The following is a 19,134-nucleotide window of genomic DNA, read 5'->3' as shown; positions in this document are numbered from 1 at the left end:
CACCAGGCACCACGCTCTGCACAGCAGGCTCCACTCCCGTGTGCGCCCCCACACTGAGAAGGCATAAATTATTACAGAGGCAGAAACAGAGGTTCACTTACTAGTTCAATGAGAAAACATTTAAATCAAAGCCCACCTTCTAGAGGAGTCAGAGAATAAGCAATAAACAAGTAAACACATGATTCTACCTCATGATGAGAGTTAGGAAGGAAGGAGAGGACGATGGTACAGAAGTTCATGGGGGTGAGGGCTAGGAGTGCTCCTTTAATTAGGGTGGGCAGGGAAGACCTTTCTGAGGATGACATCTTCAGCTGAGACCTAAAGGAGAAGGAGCCGGTCATATAGCTCTTGCTCTCCTCGATCCTGGAGCAAGGGAGAGCAACATTTACTAAGCACCCCTTAGGGGCCAGTCTTAGAGGTAGACGTTTTATAAGCCTAATTGTATTTAATCCTGACTATAACCCTATGAAGTAGGGATTACTGACTCGGCTTAGCAGAAAAGAAGCAATGAGGTTCCAAAGACTTGCAATCTTGCTTGATGTTGGTGGCAGACCAAGAGCTATGGACAGGCTGAGCAGTAGGTGCAGTGCGCAAGGCAAGAAAGAGCTCGAGTCTTCTACGAATGGAACAGATGAAGGCCACAGTAACTGAAGCGCAGTGAGCATGGATGGGGCGGAGTCTGGGGAGAACTGTGGTATGAGCCAAAGTTGGAAAGGCAACTGCCAATCAGGTAATCCCAGGCCACACTGGCCACTGTAAAGAGTCTGGATCTCATCCCAAAGAAACTGGGCAACCAACGAAATGCTTTAAGCCAGAGGGGGCCACACCTGGTTTTGTGTTTAACAGGGCATTATGGAGCAGGGAATGAGAAAGGATGAGACAGGCCACTGAGGAGACTGCTGGAGGACCTAGGTGGTCAGGTGGATACAGAGAGAAATGAGGCCGGTCCGCACAGCGAGTGCCGGGCCGACCTGGTTCACAGCCATGACGTCTCTGACCCCAGGGTCCATACCTCTTAACAACAGGTTTGATTAAAGATGTTTTAATTAAGGGAACATTGTAATTAAGGCTTTCAGAGGGGTGACTGGGAGTTCATCACTAGCTTATAGTTGAAAGCTGTGTTAGTCAAGATATAGGTTCAGCTGCTGTAGAAAAGCAGAAAAAGAAGCCTAAAATGAACCAAAATAGCAGTAGTTTAAACAAGAGTTCTTGCCTAAAGATCCAGCATGGGATGGTGACTCTGGCTCCTCTGTCTTGCAGCTCTAGCAGGACAAGGGTCAGGCTCCATCCCTGGGCTTCATGATGGCCCACCACTTCAGCCCCACACTAACTTGTGGGAAGGGAGGAAGTGGAAGAGAACGCCCCTCCCTCTAAGGCCACAAACCCAGAAGCTGCACGCCGTCACTTCTACTCAGGCTCCCATAGTCAGCATTTAGACATGTGGCCATACTTAGCTCTAAGGAGTCTGAGGGCTTTTGTCTTTATGGGTGGCTGCACACCAGTTAAAATTCTTAAACGACACAGGAGGGGGAACCCTGATATTGGGGTCAAGCAGCAGTCTCAGCCAGAGGCCTCTGCAAAGACCACTGTTCCCCAAGGAGTACATGGGAGCAGTTTCCAGACCACAGTCCTTTAGGAAGGCTTGGAGTTGCCATAAAAGGTCCACACATCCAACTGTGCAGCACGCAAGATCTAGAGCCTGGAGAATGCATTATGTGTGCAATATTTCCATTTTCCAGAAGTACATGACATGAAAGTGGGTGAATACAATAGGTATGCAATTTAAAGTATAATTAAATCCAAAGTAGCATTTTAATATATTTGCTTTTTAAAATATACTAAAAGCACAATTGTTATCATTGGAGGATCCATAAAAATGCGCATCCGAGCTGGGCGCAGTGGCCACATCTGTCATCCCAGGACTTTGGAAGGCTGAGGCAGGTGGATCGCTTGAGCCCAGGAGTTTGAGACCAGCCTGGGCAACATGGCGAAATTCATCTCTACTAAAAATACAAAAATAAGTTGAGCGTGGTGGTGTGCACCTGTAGTCCCAGCTATTCAGGAGGCTGAGGTGGGAGAATGGCTTGAGCTTGGGAAGGAGAAGTTGCAGTAAGCCAATTGTGCCATTGCACTCCAGTCTAGGTGACAGAGCAAGACCATGTCTCAAAAAAACAAAAAAAAAGTGCATCCTGAGAAGAGGTCTTCCTAGTCAGGAAGCTTGGATTCCTCTAGTGTAGCGAAAAGAAAATAGACCTGAGCTTTAGACGGAGCTGCATCCAAATACTGCCACCAACAGTAAGCAAGATTGTGAGTCTTCTGGAACCTCATTGCTCCTCTTCTACTAAGCAAGGACAATGATCCTTACTTCACAGGGTTACGGTCAGGATTAAATGAAATTCGGATTATAAAACATTTATCGTTAACACTGGCCCCTAAGAGGTGCTTAGTAAACGTTGCTCTCCCTTGCTCCAGGACTGAGGAGAGCAAGAGGGGTTGCAATTGAGAAATCAAATTTAGTGGGTGAAGTCACACAAAACTGAAGACTGTCTGCCTGGTGCACCTGTGGCTTGGCCCTTGGCGCTCAGTCTGTGCTCTGTATCCTACGCAGGACTAGGAGGTCTGAACTGTGTTACTCATGCACAGGCTATGCTAGTTAGGAGGATACAGACCAGGCATGAAATGCTGGGAACCTGATCCAGTTCTTTAGATTACTGTGTCAGCAACCTTAAGGAGGCTTTTGAGCAAGGATCCACCAGCCTCATCACTACTGTCAGCACCAGCAGGTCCCCGAAGACAACATAAACAATGATGAACTCTTTCCATCCAACGCAGGAGACTCGAGAATCTCGGTGGGTAGAAAACCCACACTTTAGTAGATGGAGGGTAAATACTTTCCCAGAGAAAGAATCATAGGGCAACACAGATGTAAGAGTAAATGTAAATTCAAAATCTGATGGAATTGTATTGTGTTGAGAAAGACGTAACAACAATACCTTGCTGGCATGGCACCTTACCATTTTCATGTTATTTTCACACTATTTTATTTAATTCCTGAATCAGCCCATTAAGTCAGCAGTATAGACATTATTATTCCTTTTTCTGTAGATGAGAAAAATGGAGGTTCAGGTTGGGTAAGTGTCCTGGCCAAAGTCATGGGGTTCGGAAGGGGCCAACCAGGGACCAGAACCCAAATCTCCTAAATCTCAGGCACCTACCATGTTGCCCGAAGACAGTGGGAGTCTGGGTACCCCATGGCCAGGAATGCGCACCTGCCAGTCTATCCTCAGAAGCCTAAAGGAACTATCTTCATCCCATGAGTAAGAAAGAAGGCCAGAATAGAACCTACTGACTTAACCAGTGGGATTCAAATGTTTCAGCAAAAGTAGAGGTTCTGCAGTAAGTGGTAAATTAAAAGAAGAGACTATTCCACTTACTGGCCACATGAGTAATGATGCTAGCACGTCTGCCACTCCTCCTTAGGTTAACCCATGGAGTGGCATCCTCTTCAGACTCACTGCCTAGTGGATGTGGAATAACAGGTCTCGGGCCTCACCTATACCTTAAAAAGCCTACGCCTTCCAATCTCTCACTTACCAGCTTTGCTCCCTCCAAAATGGCAGAAGGCTAGGCACAGTGGTTCATGCCTCATGGCCTGTAATCCCAGCACTTTGGGAGACCGAGGTGGGTGGATCACTTGAGGTCAGGAATTCGAGCCCAGCCTGGACAACATGGCGAAACCCCATCTCTACTGAAAATACAAAAATTAGCTGGGCATGGTGGCACACGCCTGTAATCCCAGGTACTCAGGAGGCAGAGGTTGCAGTGAGCCAAGATTGCACCACGGCACTCCAGCCTGGGCGACAGGGCAAGACTCCATCTAAAAAAAAAAAAAAAGAAGAAGAAGAAGAAAACCTATGGGGACTTCATCTAGTCCATTAGGGCAGATACTATGAAAGCTGTTTCAGCACCTTGAAGCAGGAGAGAACATGCTGAATGTTCTGTTTAGCCTATGCCATGAAGATCTGATTTAACTGAAAGGGGATAAACTCTTGCTGTTTCTACTATAGGAAGACCATTGACATCAGCAAGAATCTCCACATTTGCAAATATCAGTGTAGATACTGCTTCTCCTACAAAATGCAGTAAATTGTAACTAAAAAATTTAAGTGGCCCCTTCAAGTCCTTAATGACTTTACAAAAAGGTACTAAAATCTTTCAACATGTTAATTAAAATACATTTCTCTTGAGTCATATTTCTGTGGAGAATCATGTTTCCTGGGCACATCTTCACATCAAAGGTCAATGCCTTTTCAACTTCTACTCAAGTTTTGTCTTTTTGTTGATCAGCAGTTCTGGCACAGGCAAGAGCATTGCTCAAGTAGTTTTAGTAATCACTTTTGTTTCTGAAAAGAATCTGGAGTGGGCGACTCCTCACAGATCAGAGTCACTGCTGATTCCAACCCGCTGCTTTCTTTGAAAATGTCCATTTTCTGTGTAAGAACAGTCACTCTTACATGTCTTCACCACCCTCATCTTCTCCAGTGGTGGCTTTCTTTTCAAGATCAACTTTTACTGTGAAACGTGACAGGTTGCCATGTGACCTCGAGTAGAGATTTAAGCAGCTGTGGTCAGATGTGGTGAGTCAGTGACAGCCAAGTTCATTTTTAGCCTGGCTCTCCCCTGCCTCTGGCCCATCCCTCAAGGAGCAGGCTTCAAATTCTGACCATGGAAAAAATGACACTTGACATGTGTCATTGTTCTGGGCCTGCAGGGTTCCCCGGGAATATCAACTCCATTGATACCAGAGATATCCTGAACTTATGGATTTGTTATTGTTTGTTTTTTACTTTTAATGTTCAAGTGCTAACACATATGTGTTTTGATGATTTCATGTTAACATTTAGTCTGTGGTTTTATGTGCATTTATCTACAAGCTCACTTGATCTCAGCATATTGGAATTAACTATTTTCTTCCTGTAGGAATATATTTTCCATGTGCATTAACCAAGAGGCTGGATACTCTTGCGTATCCCAGATGCCTTAGTGATTTAGCACACCTGGTGGCTAGGCGCAGTGGCTCACGCCTGTAATCCCAGCACTTTGGAAGGCCAAGGAGGGTGGATCAAGAGTTCAAGACCAGCCTGGCCAACATGGTGAAACCTCAACTCTATTACAAATATGAAAAATTAGCTGGGCAAGGTGGCATGCATCTGTAATCCCAGCTACTTGGGAGGCTGAGGCAGAGGCAGGGGAATTGCTGGAACCTGGGAGGTGGAGGTTGCAGTCAGCTGAGATCACGCCACTGTACTCCAGCTTAGGCAACAGAGTAAGACTCAGTCTCAAAAAAAATAATAATAAAAAACAAAAACAAAAAATGAAAGGGCACCCGGCAAATATAATGAGCATAAGATTGTTTGGATTGAATGGGTAGATTAGTAAGGATTTTTGCTACTGTTGCATGTAATAGAAACTAACAAACTAGATTAAGAAAAACAAAGCCAGCGGAGTAGACGTTCCTGATGGAGGATCTCTACCCCTTCCCTTAACTAACCAACATCCCCTGCCCTTCCTTACCTCTTCCTTATCTCTGGGGAGGCCACTGACCTGCGGAAGGAGATGGTCCACAGAAGGATGGGGGCTATAGATTGGAGGGGTCCTGAGGCAGTCAAGATTGCCCTGGGGTGGTTGTTGAGTGGTTCTCTGAATTTAGTGGAGGAGACTGGGTCACGCTACAACCTTAATCATGCTCTTGCCTTATTTTGGTCTTCATATTGCCACCTATGATGTGAAGATCTGGAAAATATTTTTTAATCCCAGAGATGCCACCATTACAAGCACAGAGCCCAGGGAAGGGCAACTGATAAACAGAGAGGTGAGTCCTCCCAGCCCAAACCCTCATCACAGTAGTATTCCCCCCAAGATTCAGGGGCCGGTATTAGCAACCTAATTAATCAATGAAGATGTGATTAAATGAAAGCATTTAAGAGAGGTATGGAGAGAGAAGCTGAGAACAGACTTGGCCTTCTTTACAATTCTGCCAGGCCTAAGCCTATGGAGATTCTATAAGGACATGGCATTACAGTTGGCCACGTTAAAGGTGACTAGACCTGTCACCTCCATGACTTCAGCCCTTGCCTGGACCTCTGATATGTGTTTTTATTGATAATTTTGGAGGTCTTATCATCTTCCTGTGACCCTTGACTTTGACAGTCAAATGGCTGAACGTCTGCTCCATCTGGACTGATGACTTACCAGAACGAGTGACTGGCTGTCACCACCCTGATTTATGATCCTCACTGCAGAGCTTCCTGCAGAACCAAAGCAATCTAGGCCCATGGACCTGCCTTCCCACATGATATGTCCCATATCCCAAGCTAGGGTGACAAGTGAAACTTCTGATTAGAGTGTTCTTGTCCTACTGGTTCTTTCCCTACTCTGCCCCATACTTCATCCCTCTTCCACCAGGTACCCATTCCCCCATGTCAAACTAGACTTTGTTGTCATGGAAATCCTGCCCCTGGCCTCCTTCCTGGGCCCAGACCTCTAGGCCTCCACCTGCCCTGATAGATCTGCCTGGATCCCGAACCTGCCTCACCCTGCTCCAGCTTGTCACTTTGCTGCTCTTGCCTCATCTCTGACTTTTGTCCTCTGGCAAATCGCCCTGGAATGGGATGGTTCTTAGAACCAGCACGCAGGACCCACCAACCTGTGCTGCTACAGGCATATTAAGAGCCCAACATGAAGCACAATATACATTTGGAGAAAAACTTCACTCATCAAGAAATAACAATGCATATCCACTACACAAAAATCTGACACCAAATGGAAAATACTTTTGTGAAATAGACTGATTGCCAAATGAAGAGGGTTTGTGAAAAGTCACATCTATTGCACAGGACTTTTCAGTTCATAAGCCGCATAATATCAGATCATCATACTGGCAAAGCAGGGCCTATAAGCCTGCTGGGATGCGACCTGGAAATTGCTTCATTATTGAATATTACAATGATATTTGCCAACATGGAATATTTTGCTTGTGTATGCATTTGAATAAAATTTCCAGCCACCATTGTTTATAGCCCAAATATATTAGTATCTCCACATAACAAATTCTAAAGAGGACAAATGAAATATTTAAATGAGCAAGATTTGTGGACCTAGTGAATACTGCATTTTACCTGTATGTTCTTTATCACCACAGACTTTTTTTTTTTTTTTAAATCAAACCTGATAATGTCAAAAGACGAGAAAGGCTAAAGTCAGAGAAATAAAGAAACCATAAATCAGGAAACTTTGGAGCTGCTGGAAAGACACTTTAATTTTGTAGACAAAAGACTGCATTAAGGAGGAATCATGCAATAATCAAAGGTGAACGGATTGCTATTGTCTGGCATCTTCCTCTGTGGGAATTTTCCCACCCCTGACAGCTGTAAGGGGGGCAGGGGCGTTGAATGTGGCTGTGCCTTTATTCTCTCACCCTTTTTCTCCCCAGCCCCTCCTCTCCTCCGTCAATAAATGTCTGCAATCATATTCTTGAGCTCCTGTGTGATTTCAAGGTTCATCTCTTCCATGCAGCTCAAACACTAATTATCCCAGCTGTAATTAGTAAGATAATTAAATACTGGCTCACTCATCACTCTACCTTGGGTCGGGTCGTGATTCTCCCAGAAGACCTTGAGCAGTTCCTCAAAACTGATGTGTTCTGGCTGGTACACCACTCGGACGACTTCTGCATGGCCAGTTTTTTCTTGGAAGAAACAAAACGTACAACTGAAATTTACTGACAACATCAATTTATTGCAAGTTTTTTGTTCACAAAAAACCAATAGTCAAAAGCTGAAACTCTACCCTCTGAAGGAAGAATGGAAGCATGATTAAACTTTAGCTAACAGTCTCTCTCAAGGCTCTGTTACTGGTTCTTTTTCCATAAAAGCATACAGTTCTCCTCTAGTGAGCTTGCTGCGATGACTTCTACATTGTGCTCTGATAAATTGTTTTAAGTTCATGAAAAAACAAACATTGGTTTTCAGGTTTCTAAGCTCACTCTTGGGAAATCTTACGGATCCACCCTGACATAGCGCTCAAGATTTGAAACTCTGCAAAGGGAAAGAGCCAATTTATTTTTATCATCACTCCATGCTTTATGTAGTGAGCTCAGCTGCACCACAGTGAGATGGTGCCAGGGAGAGAAACCTGTAAAAAACAGGATGATCACTCGTTCACATAAGATCAGTAAGTTAACGGAGGGACATACTCGCTGTGCTGTTAACACCGGAACAAGGGTCAGATTTAAATACCCAGTAGGGTGGTAAGTGTTTTCTCAGCCTAATTCATATCCATGGTAAACAATGACGGTGGCATATGTCTCTTTGCAGGATCCTCTGTAGGCCTGTTCTCAGTGGTGGTCCTGAAGGTTTGGTGGATCAGGGGTGGGTATTTGCAGTACTGCTTGTACCTGTGAAATTCATGTCCTTCCTTATTTTGCAGTCCTAGAGCATGGCAAATAAGAGATCCCTCCATACTAAGATCACTTGGCTATATAAATTTTTTTTTTATCACAGTCACCTTATGTGTAGTAAAGAATTTGGCCAGCCGGGCGCGGTGGTTCACTGTAATCCCAGAACTTTGGGAGGCTGAGAAGGGTGCATTACCTGAGGTCAGGAGTTCGAGACTAGCCTGGCCAATCTGGTGAAACCCTGTCTCTACTAAACAAAAAATTAACTGGGTGTGGTGCCAGACACCTGTAATCCCAGCTACTCGGGAGGCTGAGGCACAAGAATTGCTTGAACCTGGGAGAAGGAAGTTGCAGTGAGCTGCAATCGCAGCACTGCACTCCAGCCCGGGCAAAAACAGCAAAACCCTATCTCAAACAAAACAAAACAAAACAAAACAAAACAAAACAAAAAACAAAAAAACTTGGCCTTGCCCAAAGAGAGGTCTGGACTTTTGTCCTCAGCTTCTGGAAGATAATGTGTGTCATATCCAATGCTGGGCACACTGGGTCTCAGGATGGAACCAGCTACATCCAATTGTCTTAGGGTGAGAGTTGGCCATGCTACAAAGACCAACCATGTGAATTCGGATGGGGGCTTTGGATCACATGGTATCAGAACACCTGGGGACTGAGTTCAACCACATAGGCAATCAATCAATCAATCACGCCTACACAATGGAGCCACAATAAAAACTCTGGACATTGAAGCTCAGGCAAGCTTCTCTGGTTGGTGGTATTCTGCATATTGTTACACATAGACACCAGAAGGTCAGCATATCCTGACTTCAGGAGAGAAGAGAACAGAGGCATTTGGAGCCCTCCCAGCCTCTTTCTTTAGCTAATTGTGAGCTGCAACCTTTCCCTGTAAGACACTGTAACCATGAGTATAACAGCATTCAGTGAGTTCTGCGAGTCCTTCTAGCAAATTATCAAACATGCAAGTGGTTTTGGGAATCCCCTGAACTGGCACCTTAATCTGCAAAAGTGTCTTCCAATATATCAGTCATCTCACTTTAATTCTCACAACTGTCCAATGCTGCAGGTAGGGAAAGTAAGAATCCTTATTGTACAAACTGAACAACTATGACACAAATAAGTTAGATTTGCCCAAGGTCACACAGCTAGTGAATTTCTGGGCCATAACCTGAAAAAAGAAAACATACCTTCTGACTTCTGGTCCAGGGCTCTAACCAATACATCGAAGGAAAGAGTGCAAGGTGAACATTTGGAACATGAATCCAGAAAAGAAATCTATTCATTATCTTTAATTTGATCTTTTGATTAATATTTAAATTTCTTCTGATGGTAGAAACAATATTTGCAGATAACATTGAAGCTTACAAAATATGAGGAAGTATAAAAAAGAAAATACAGGCCAGGTGCAATAGCTCAAGCCTGTAATCCTAGCACTTTGGGAGACCAAGGCGGGTGGATCACTTGAGGTTGGGAGTTCAAGACCAGCCTGGCCAACATGGTGAAACCCCGTCTCCACTAAAAATACAAAAATTAGCCAGGCGTGGTGGTGGGTGCCTGTAATCCCAGCTACTCAGGAGGCTGAGGCAGGAGAATCACTTGAACCTGGGAGGTGGAGGTTGCAGTGAGCTGAGATCATACCACTGCACTCCATCCTGGCATCCTGGGTGACACAGCGAGACTCCGTCTCAAAAAAAAAAAAAAAAGAAAGATAAAGGAAAATACAAATCACCTATACCCCTGCCACATAAGCAATGTCAATAAATTTTATGAATCTCTTCCTGGGTGCCTACCAGATGTGTGCACGCACGCACGCGTACACACACACACACACACTTTCTTCCATTGCATTCATTACAGCATGCTTTCCTCTCTTACCATTATATCGGGAATATTTCCCCATGTCATTAAAACTTTTAGAAAACACCATCTATAATGAATACACAACTCTCCATCAGATGGTTGTCCAGCTACTTATTCAATCACTCCTTGTCATCAGGCAATCAGACTGAAATATATTTTTATCCATAAATGTAAATATTTTTCCATGCTTCTGAAGCTGCCTCAAGCCTTAGTTATATAAATGGAATTTCTAAATCAATGTTTCTAAACATTTTTAAATTTCTTGATGCCTAGTTCCAAACTGCTTTTCAGTAAAGTTGACCCAGTTTTCTCTTTCCATTGGCAGCATTTTTGAAGGCCAGTCTCAGTCACCATTACAATATTTTTAATCCTTAGCAATTCATAGCTGAGAGACAGTATTCTATTGTTTTATTTAGGATGAATTTATATTATTGGTGAAGTAAAACATAAATTTCATGGTTATTAGCAATTTTAATTTCTTCTTTGCTCTAATTGGCATGTCCTTTTATACTGGGCTATTAATTACTATGTTAATATTTTATTATTAATTGGTTAGTCCATATAATTTTAATTCAAATACTGTAGTCATTCAAGTCAGCATCTAAACAGATTTTATGCTAAAAGATATGAAAAGAATGACAGTGGAGAGTTTGAGGAAAAGATACAGGAAGCATCATAATGTGATGGTAAAACTACTTTTGTTCTAGTTTAACATATTATTTTGTAATTTGAAATGTTTAAATAAGTGATTCAACTATATAAGAACTAAAAATCTCTGAATATTAAAAATGGTAATATGTTATCAACATGATAGATATATTTGGCATGAGAAACATTGAAACCACACTGAAATATAAGCAAAAGATGTAAACAGGCTATTTCTTCCTATGTGAAGAAACACATGTAAATTGAGACATGCAAAATGTCAACATTTTTAGTGATCAAAATGAAAGTAAATAAATGCATATTAAAACACTAACATATTAGCTCTTATTTTATTTAATAAAACTGCTTAGAAGCATCTTAGTGCTGTTGAGGATACAATGAAATGGTGCCCTTACTTGGCTAGTGACAGGGTAAAATCACTAAATCTGTTCTGAAATCCCATGGGTACACGTAGCAAGAGCCACAGAGATGCTCATTTGCCTTGATTAAGTGATCCAGGAAATCCATCTCAAAGGTATAACTTCAAATAATAGAAAAGATATACACATGCAAAAAAAAATTCACTGTCATTATTACCATGGTAGAATACTATAAGAAATACACAAGCCAAACAAAGGGAAACAAATGTGGTACACTCAGAAGATGAAGTTTCACAGAACCATTAAAATACCACATATTTTACTGTCGTACACATAGTGAAAGCTGTTACTTTACTATTCAGCGAACAACAATGATATGGTAGCCACTTATCTACTTGATGCCATTTAATGCTCATAATTTTTTCCCATTTTGATAAAATGAACATAACATAAAATTTACCATCAGATTAAGTACTTTCACAATGTTGTGCAATCATCACTATCATCCAGTTTCAGAACTCTTTTCATTTCACAAAACTGGTATTCTCTACCCATTAAATACTAACTCCCCATTCCCCCTCTCCCTGGACCCTGGCAACCCCCTTTCTACTTTCTTGTCTCTATGGATTTGACTTCCCTAGGGACCTCCTATAAGTGGAATCATACAGCATTTGTCTTTTTGTGAATATCTTATTTAACTTGGCATAATGTGTTCAAGGTTCATCCATACTGTAGCATGTGTCTGAATTTTCTTCCTTTTTAGGGCTGAGTAATATTCCACTGGGTGTATTTTGTTTGTTTATCCATTCATCCATCAATGAACATGTGGGTTGCCTCTACCTTTTTGCACTGCAAATAATGCTGCTGTGAACACAGACATACAAACATTGCTCACAATGATTTTACAAGAGAGATACGGTCCCCATTAAACAGAAGAGGAAATCAAGGTCTCCCTATGAGTTTTTTCACACAACAGTGAGGAGGTAGGAGGATTCAGTCATAAGCCAACCAGGTTTCAACCAGAGATGAAGCTCAATCTCCTACTGTGACCTGAGCTTCTGAATGGAGAAACCTGAAGCCATTAAGTGATGGCAAATGTCACACAGGCTGTGACCCAGATGAGAAATCACAGCTGTGTGGTAATTGACACGAGGCTGTCAAGAATATTTTATGGGATTAGGCTCTTCTTTCATGACAGCAATATGGGGTCAGGGAAGATTTCCACTTGCCAGCAAACACTTTCAGACATAATCTGCCACTGACATTATTTGTGGAGAGGTTTAAAAAAGCTTGGTTGTTTAAGAGAAACTACTACCATTCAAATTCAAGATTCATTTGCCTTGACAAACAGCACAGTGATGCTCTTGCCAAACTCACCTTTAAGTTTCTTTACTTTATTTCTCCAAAGTAAAAGAACCTGTGTAAAAATACACAGTGCAAATGATCAAAAGGATTAAGGGACTCAGAACCACTTACAGAAATACCCACACTTTACAGGAACCAGCCAACGTGCTAGGCTAATTTCATTCCAGAGACCAATCTGCAAATACTTCCTTGTGCTTCCAGAGATAAAAGGCCAGATCTTAAAAATACTTCAAGCCGTGTCTTCACATAGCATCGCGCAAATAGCATGATAGATGTGACGTGCAAACATGCTTGTTAACAATTCACAGCAGCATTACAGGGGCTTTAACATTGTTGTTCAAAAATATTTTGAAAGAAAAAATGAAAAGGATGATGTCCTCTCTAAGCATCTCCCTCCACTGCCTTACCCCGCAGCCCCAGAGGAAGATGAACAAATGCAGAGGAGTTGATTAAAGGCAGCCATTCCTTTCAAGACGAAGCATCCAATCCAAGAGGAGACATAAGGGCATGACCTGGGGCCAGGAAAATCAGGCATTCTGGGGCCATCTAGCTACATGGAAGCTAAGTCATCCATGGAACCAGATGCCTTTAAAGAGAATCCAAGATAAGTCAGTGTTTACAGTCCTCCTGCATAGCTTCCTGTCCATGGAGAAAACGTCACCTTTGATTCTTCCAGGGTAGGGTATTTAGATTTTGCTACTGTTGGGCTGCTGGGACAAGAACAAGAGAGTAGGGAACTGGCCCACGCAGTAGATGAGAAGAGAGAGGCAGCGAGCTGTGGTGAGATGCCAGCAGGTAGTGGTGAGGAGCAGATTGTCGGGGCTGGCCTCCTGGCTCTGCTGCTGGGCAGCTGCATGACCTTGGTGGTGTCTGGGAGAGGAGGCAAAGCTGGTCCACACCACAGCTCCCTGGCAAATGAGCCATGCCTTTCCTCGGGACCCACACCCATGCTAGGGGGCCTTTATCTACCCAACCACTCTATGCAGAGTTTCTTCACCTGCAAACTGGGGGATTAGTGCCTGGCACATGGGACGTAAGTCTCTACATCTTCTATAATTCTCAGTTGAATTATCATAATTATTCTCTAATCAGCCGTGATGACATGGGGGAAAAACTGGAATAGAAGTCACAAGAAGTAGCTTAAACCATCATTCCAACACAGAGTTTAATACCTTTTTGACTGTGATCCTGGGTGTCCTACTTTTTTAGATGGGAATAAAATATCTCTGTGACAAAATAAACATGAAATGAGGTCATCTGTGGGAAAATATCTGGGAAGTGTAAAGCTCTCCATACACAAACACGAGGTTTCTATTATTATTGTTATTAACTTTTTGTGTTTCCTCACAATGGATGTCTCCCCCATTAGGACTCAACTCTAGGAGAAAACACATTATTTAAGGAGGCCTCCTTCTTATCAAACTGAATGTTATCTCTGTAAATGTCTAACTCCAATTTATTCACTCATTCTAGAAGCCTCGTTGTGTACACTGCTGGTCTGGGGACTGAGCTTCCTCTGTTGGAGACGGCAGCTCAGCCTTCATCCACACCCCAGAAAGGCCCAGATTCTCATTCTTTTGATGAAGTGGCAAAAGGGAAAAATCGCATTTCTCAAATGCAATTACCCAGTTTAGAATCAGAATTTTTCTAATTATTTTTCTTTTCTAATTTCTTATTAAGCCAGGTTTAATGAGCAAGTGTTTAATCCAGGCAGAAAGACACCTCCGGAAGTGGGGCTCCAGCAGCAGGAGCTGAGGCTGGAATCTTGCCTCTCTGGAGAGGCTGTTTCCCATGGCACCCTGACAACGACTTCCTCTGACAGGAACCTTTGTCCCAGAGTCCATGAGACCCAGGAGAGGGCAGAGGCACTGGGGCTGAGCTAGAGGAGAGGCTCCCACTGCTGCCTGGGCTGCGGATCCAGAGTACAAGGCCACCTCTCCAGGAGGTGCCAAGTGACCACAGGCCGGGACGGGCGGCCAGCATCATGGAATGAACATATGTGCAACTCAGACTGGAGTTGAGAACGACACCCCAAGTTGGGAGGCAGGTCTCATGTACAAGAGATTTGGGAGGGAGGCCGAGCAGACCCATCAGAACCAAGAGCAGCTCGGCCTGCGTGGGGTCCCAGGTAGGGCTCATCTAGATGAAACAAGGGGGCCTCCAAGGGTGACTGGGCCAGCAGCCCAGTCCCACGTGGTCTGTGTAGATCCCCAGCTCTTTGTGTGAGAAGGAAGGAGTAAGAATGAGAGCAGAGCCTGTGCCTTCTGGGGAGGCTTGGTGGGGACAAGAAATAGGAAATGGGAGAGGCAGTGCAGTGTGATGGTCCCCCAGCAGGTTCCTTAAAGGTGTGTGTCCACTGCTTGAGCCTTGAAGTCAGGTGGAGCTGAGGCCATGGTGCCCAGCTGAGGAGCAGACGTCCCTGAGAACCCAATGCCCTGGAATGTATCTGAGAACGTAGCACAACAAGCAGTCTCATCGCCCAAACACAGTAGGCAAAGAGCCAGGAAATTAGCTTAAAAGCAGTTTGGAGATGGTAGCAGCATGTATCTCTAGAGTTGTCCTGCCATCCAGGAGTGCCCGGCATGTAAGTCCTAATAAACTCATCTATCACCAAGCTGGCCTTGTCCAAGTCGTTCTTTCGGTCTCTCAGCAACCTCCCAGTTTGGGGGAAGGTCTTTCTATTCAATCCAGGTTTTTCTCATACCAGAGGCACAGAATTGAGGCCCACAGGCAAGACCTGTGCACACAGCCCCCGCCCCGCCCTCCCCGGCCCCGGTCCCATTGCTCAGGGTTCCTGGACTCTGTGTGCTGCTGTGGGGAGGGTTAGGGGAGGACAAACACCTGGTTCCCGGAAAACAGCACAGCCGAGTGGGTGCCCCTCCGATATGAACTGGGCTCTGCTCTAGACCACGGTGCAATGAGAGCCCTGTGCAAGGAGGTCGGTCACACTGTTCCCCCACGTCCCCACTAGCCATAGACTGCCACATTGCAGTCAGCAGGATGCCTGTCTAGACAGATGGCTGGGCACCACCCAGACCAAAGAAGCATGGAGTGGAGAGCTCAATAACTCAGCTTGGGAGCCAGAGTGCCTGAGTTGGCATCCTGGTCACTTAGCAGCTGTGTGCAAAGCCCTTTCCTCTATGGGCTTTAACTTCCTTACCTACAAAATGGGGACACTGATAGCACCCACCTCAGGGGACTGTCATGGCAATTAGCTCAAAACTCCACGGGAGGCATTTGAACAGTCTGGCCCAGCACAGGCAGAGTAACTCGGCCAGTATCACCTTTCCTCATGGCAGCATTGCTAGTATCATTTGACTGCTACTGTGACTTGGTTCCCAATGTCCTTGGTCAGGGAATCTATGTCTAAAAGTTTCCCAAAATGATTCTTTTTTAAAAGTTTTTATTTATGTATTTATTTAGAGATGGAGGAGTCTCGCTCTTTTGCCCAGGCTGGAGTGCAGTACTACAATCTCGGTTCACTGAAACCTCTGCCTCCCAGGTTCAAGCAATTCTCCTGCCTCAGCCTCCTAAGTAGCTAAGATTATAGATGCATGCCACCATGTCCGGCTAATTTTTGTATTTTTAGTAGAGATGGGGTTTCACCATGTTGGCCAGGCTGGTCTCAATCTCCTGACTTCAGGTGATCCTCCCACCTCGGCCTCTTGAAGTGTTGGGATTAGAGGCATGAGCCACCATGTCTGGCCCTAGATGATTCTTAATGGTAAGGAAGGGTTGTGAACCACTGGTCTACAGCCCTGCAGATCCTTGAGTGGCCAGCTCTCAGCCTGTGCTGTCCTGTGTCCCAGCAGCTGGTGTCCCAGTCACCAGGAGACACATGGTAGCCCCAGACGGCAATGAGGAAGAGGGGCAGGAAATGAGGGGAAGGAAAGGGAGGGAGGAGAGGGAAGGGGAGGAAACAGGAGAGGAGGAAGGAAACAGGAAATGAACCCTTTATGGAGACCTGCAGTACAGCTGAGGAGGAGTCAGGGGAAGAGAGACACATCAGACCTTTCTTCGCTGTCCAGTAGATGATTCCCTAGTAATAGTCAGCTATCCACTAGCATACAGCACTCACTAAACATCACACATTGTTCTAAGCTCTTGACGTGTATGGACGAAGTTAACCCTCGTAAAAATCCTGAACACGTACTAGTAATATTCCCATTTTTGGAGGCGGAAACAGAGACACAGAGAAGTAGAAAAGCTTGTCCAAAATAATTCAAATATCAAGTGGGGGAGGCTGGACTGGGGCCCAGGCTGATGCTCAGAGATGCAGACGCCTGGAGGAGAGCATTGGTGGGCGCTAAGCAGTCACGCCTGAGCAGTCACACGAACACCAGGACGTCAGATGCACACGGAGGAGGTGGCCACGGTGGATGACTCGTGGGGCGGGGAGGGCATCCCAAGCAAGAGCAGGAATCCAAATGGAAGCAGCAGCTCATCTTTGTTGCTGCAAAGCCACAAAGTGGCTCACGCAACAACTTACCCGTGCACCTGGCTACCATGGGAGCTGCTGAGCTGGCCCGCATAGGGATGGCGCGCCCCTGCTGCAATCCTATGCTACGGGACAGGAACCTCAGACTCTGCCTTCAGACAGTGTCCCGTGCCCCCAAAACTTCTAGATCCACAGACTCATGTCAGCATTGCAGCCACCCTTGGCCACTGGGGTGAATGCTCCTATGTCCACTTTACTGACAGGAAAGCCAAGGCTCAGAGCTCATGAGGGACTGAGACTCACTAGGGACTCAGAGCTCACGAGGGACAAACCTAGCCAGAGGCCAGCAAGCCCTCCTCCCTGCTGCTTCTCCACACCTGTCATCTCTGTCCCCTTCCCTGGGGCCTACAGGAGCCCTTGGCTGGCCACCAGGGCCCCCCATCACTGGTATGACAGCAACCTGGTTTCCCCCACCTTCCCCAGGCCAGGCTAACCCCTCACACCCACCACCAGCTCCTGCTGTCCCCAGCCTCTAGGGCTCGCCCTTCAAGCCCTCTCTGCCCTCAGGGTCGCCCCAGCTCCTGCTGTCCCCAGCCTGCAGTGCCCCAGGCTACCCACAGTCCAAGCCCTGCCTGCTCTCAGGGTCCCCTTGAGTCTTGCTTCCTCCAAGAGGCTTCTCTGAGCTGGGGACCCCAGGAAGAGGCACTGTGCAGGGAGAGAGCCCAGCCAGTGCGATTCTGTGAGACTGACTTTGTCAGAGCAGGGCTCTTCCACTGAGTCACCTCCCCTGGGGCACCCCACAGGGTGGCTCAGAAGAGGACCGATGGTGAAGGGAGCAGGCAGCGTTCAGCAATGGCACAGAGAGGAGATGCAAACAGTGGTGCTCCCTCCACACCCGGCCCTGCCGCCCCGTCTTACTCCACTTGGGATCAGTCCCATGCGGTGCAACACACGAGTGCTCAGTGCTTACAAGTGTGTGCTTAGTGACAGCGGCTCTCCTCTGTAGGTCCCAGGACTGGGCACGTGAGTGAAGTTAATAAAGACGTATGGGCCGGAGGAGCCCTTGTGCTGGATCTTCCCACCACTTACGTATCCTTCATCTGGAGGGGGCATCTGTATGGACCCCAGTGCCATTTACCTGCCAATGACCAGTCCCTAGATGGACTCCCACATGCACACTGTGCTCCAACCCTCTGTCCCTAACCACCGAATTCTACAGAAACCTCACTGCAAATCCTAAAGCAGAGGTGGCTACTATGCAGAGAAAGGTATTAGACACAACTAATGCAACCAGAATACTTTACTGTACGGGCCAGCACTGTTTTATTTATTAATTAATAAATACTGACCAAATGCCTGCTAAGCTCCATGCACGGTGCTGAGCACTGTGGAGTCCACCGTGACTAATGGAACGATGGTGACAACGAACCACCCTTGTGCCGTGGGAATTGCCTGGAGTCCGAGTCAGGCAAGAAACTGCTCTTTAAAATAAAAAGACTCAACTTAATTTATTTATCCTATAAGCAAGATGGAGGGGAGACGGAGACACAGTAATTTTTTTTCATTAAGTAATAACCATTCTTCAACCTCCCTCATCCTTTCCCTGCCAACCAGACTTATCCGAACCGTTCAACCAAATCAAAGAGCACACAGAATGATCCAGGTGTTTGAAGGGAGAAAGGGGCAAGGGTGGGTGAATAATACCTCCCCTTTTCCCATACGAGATTCAAAGCACTACTTTTCTCTTGCTAATTAACTACAAAGAGGTAAGATGTCAGTTCAGTTTCATCTCCAGCTCCTGCGGATAGAAAATGTGATTTCCAACAATGTACTCATTATAAAAAAAAAAAATCCTAATACATCAAAATTGGATGCCCTGTGGAGTTCATTATAGGATTTGAGGAGTGTCTATACTGTCATTTTATCTTGGCTTTTTTCTTCTTTTGTCTCATTCGTCACATAAAGTGTCCGACGAG

At 45.3% G+C, this 19,134-nt stretch overlaps 1 protein-coding gene across 4 annotated transcripts in view; it reads right to left on the bottom strand.

The window, feature by feature from the left end:
• The window catches only part of MSRA (methionine sulfoxide reductase A), a 423,943-nt gene that overhangs the window by 176,332 nt on the left and 228,477 nt on the right, over positions 1–19,134 (bottom strand). For all 4 annotated transcript variants that reach the window (XM_050801122.1, XM_050801123.1, XM_050801121.1 and 1 more), the window contains one exon: positions 7,643–7,747. In XM_050801122.1, coding sequence (XP_050657079.1) covers positions 7,643–7,747 — 105 coding nt within the window. The remainder of the gene's footprint in view (positions 1–7,642; positions 7,748–19,134) is intronic.

The sequence above is a fragment of the Macaca thibetana genome, chromosome 8 (genome assembly GCF_024542745.1).
Source record: "Macaca thibetana thibetana isolate TM-01 chromosome 8, ASM2454274v1, whole genome shotgun sequence".
NCBI lineage: Eukaryota > Metazoa > Chordata > Mammalia > Primates > Cercopithecidae > Macaca > Macaca thibetana.
This window is presented reverse-complemented; position numbering and strand designations above follow the sequence as displayed.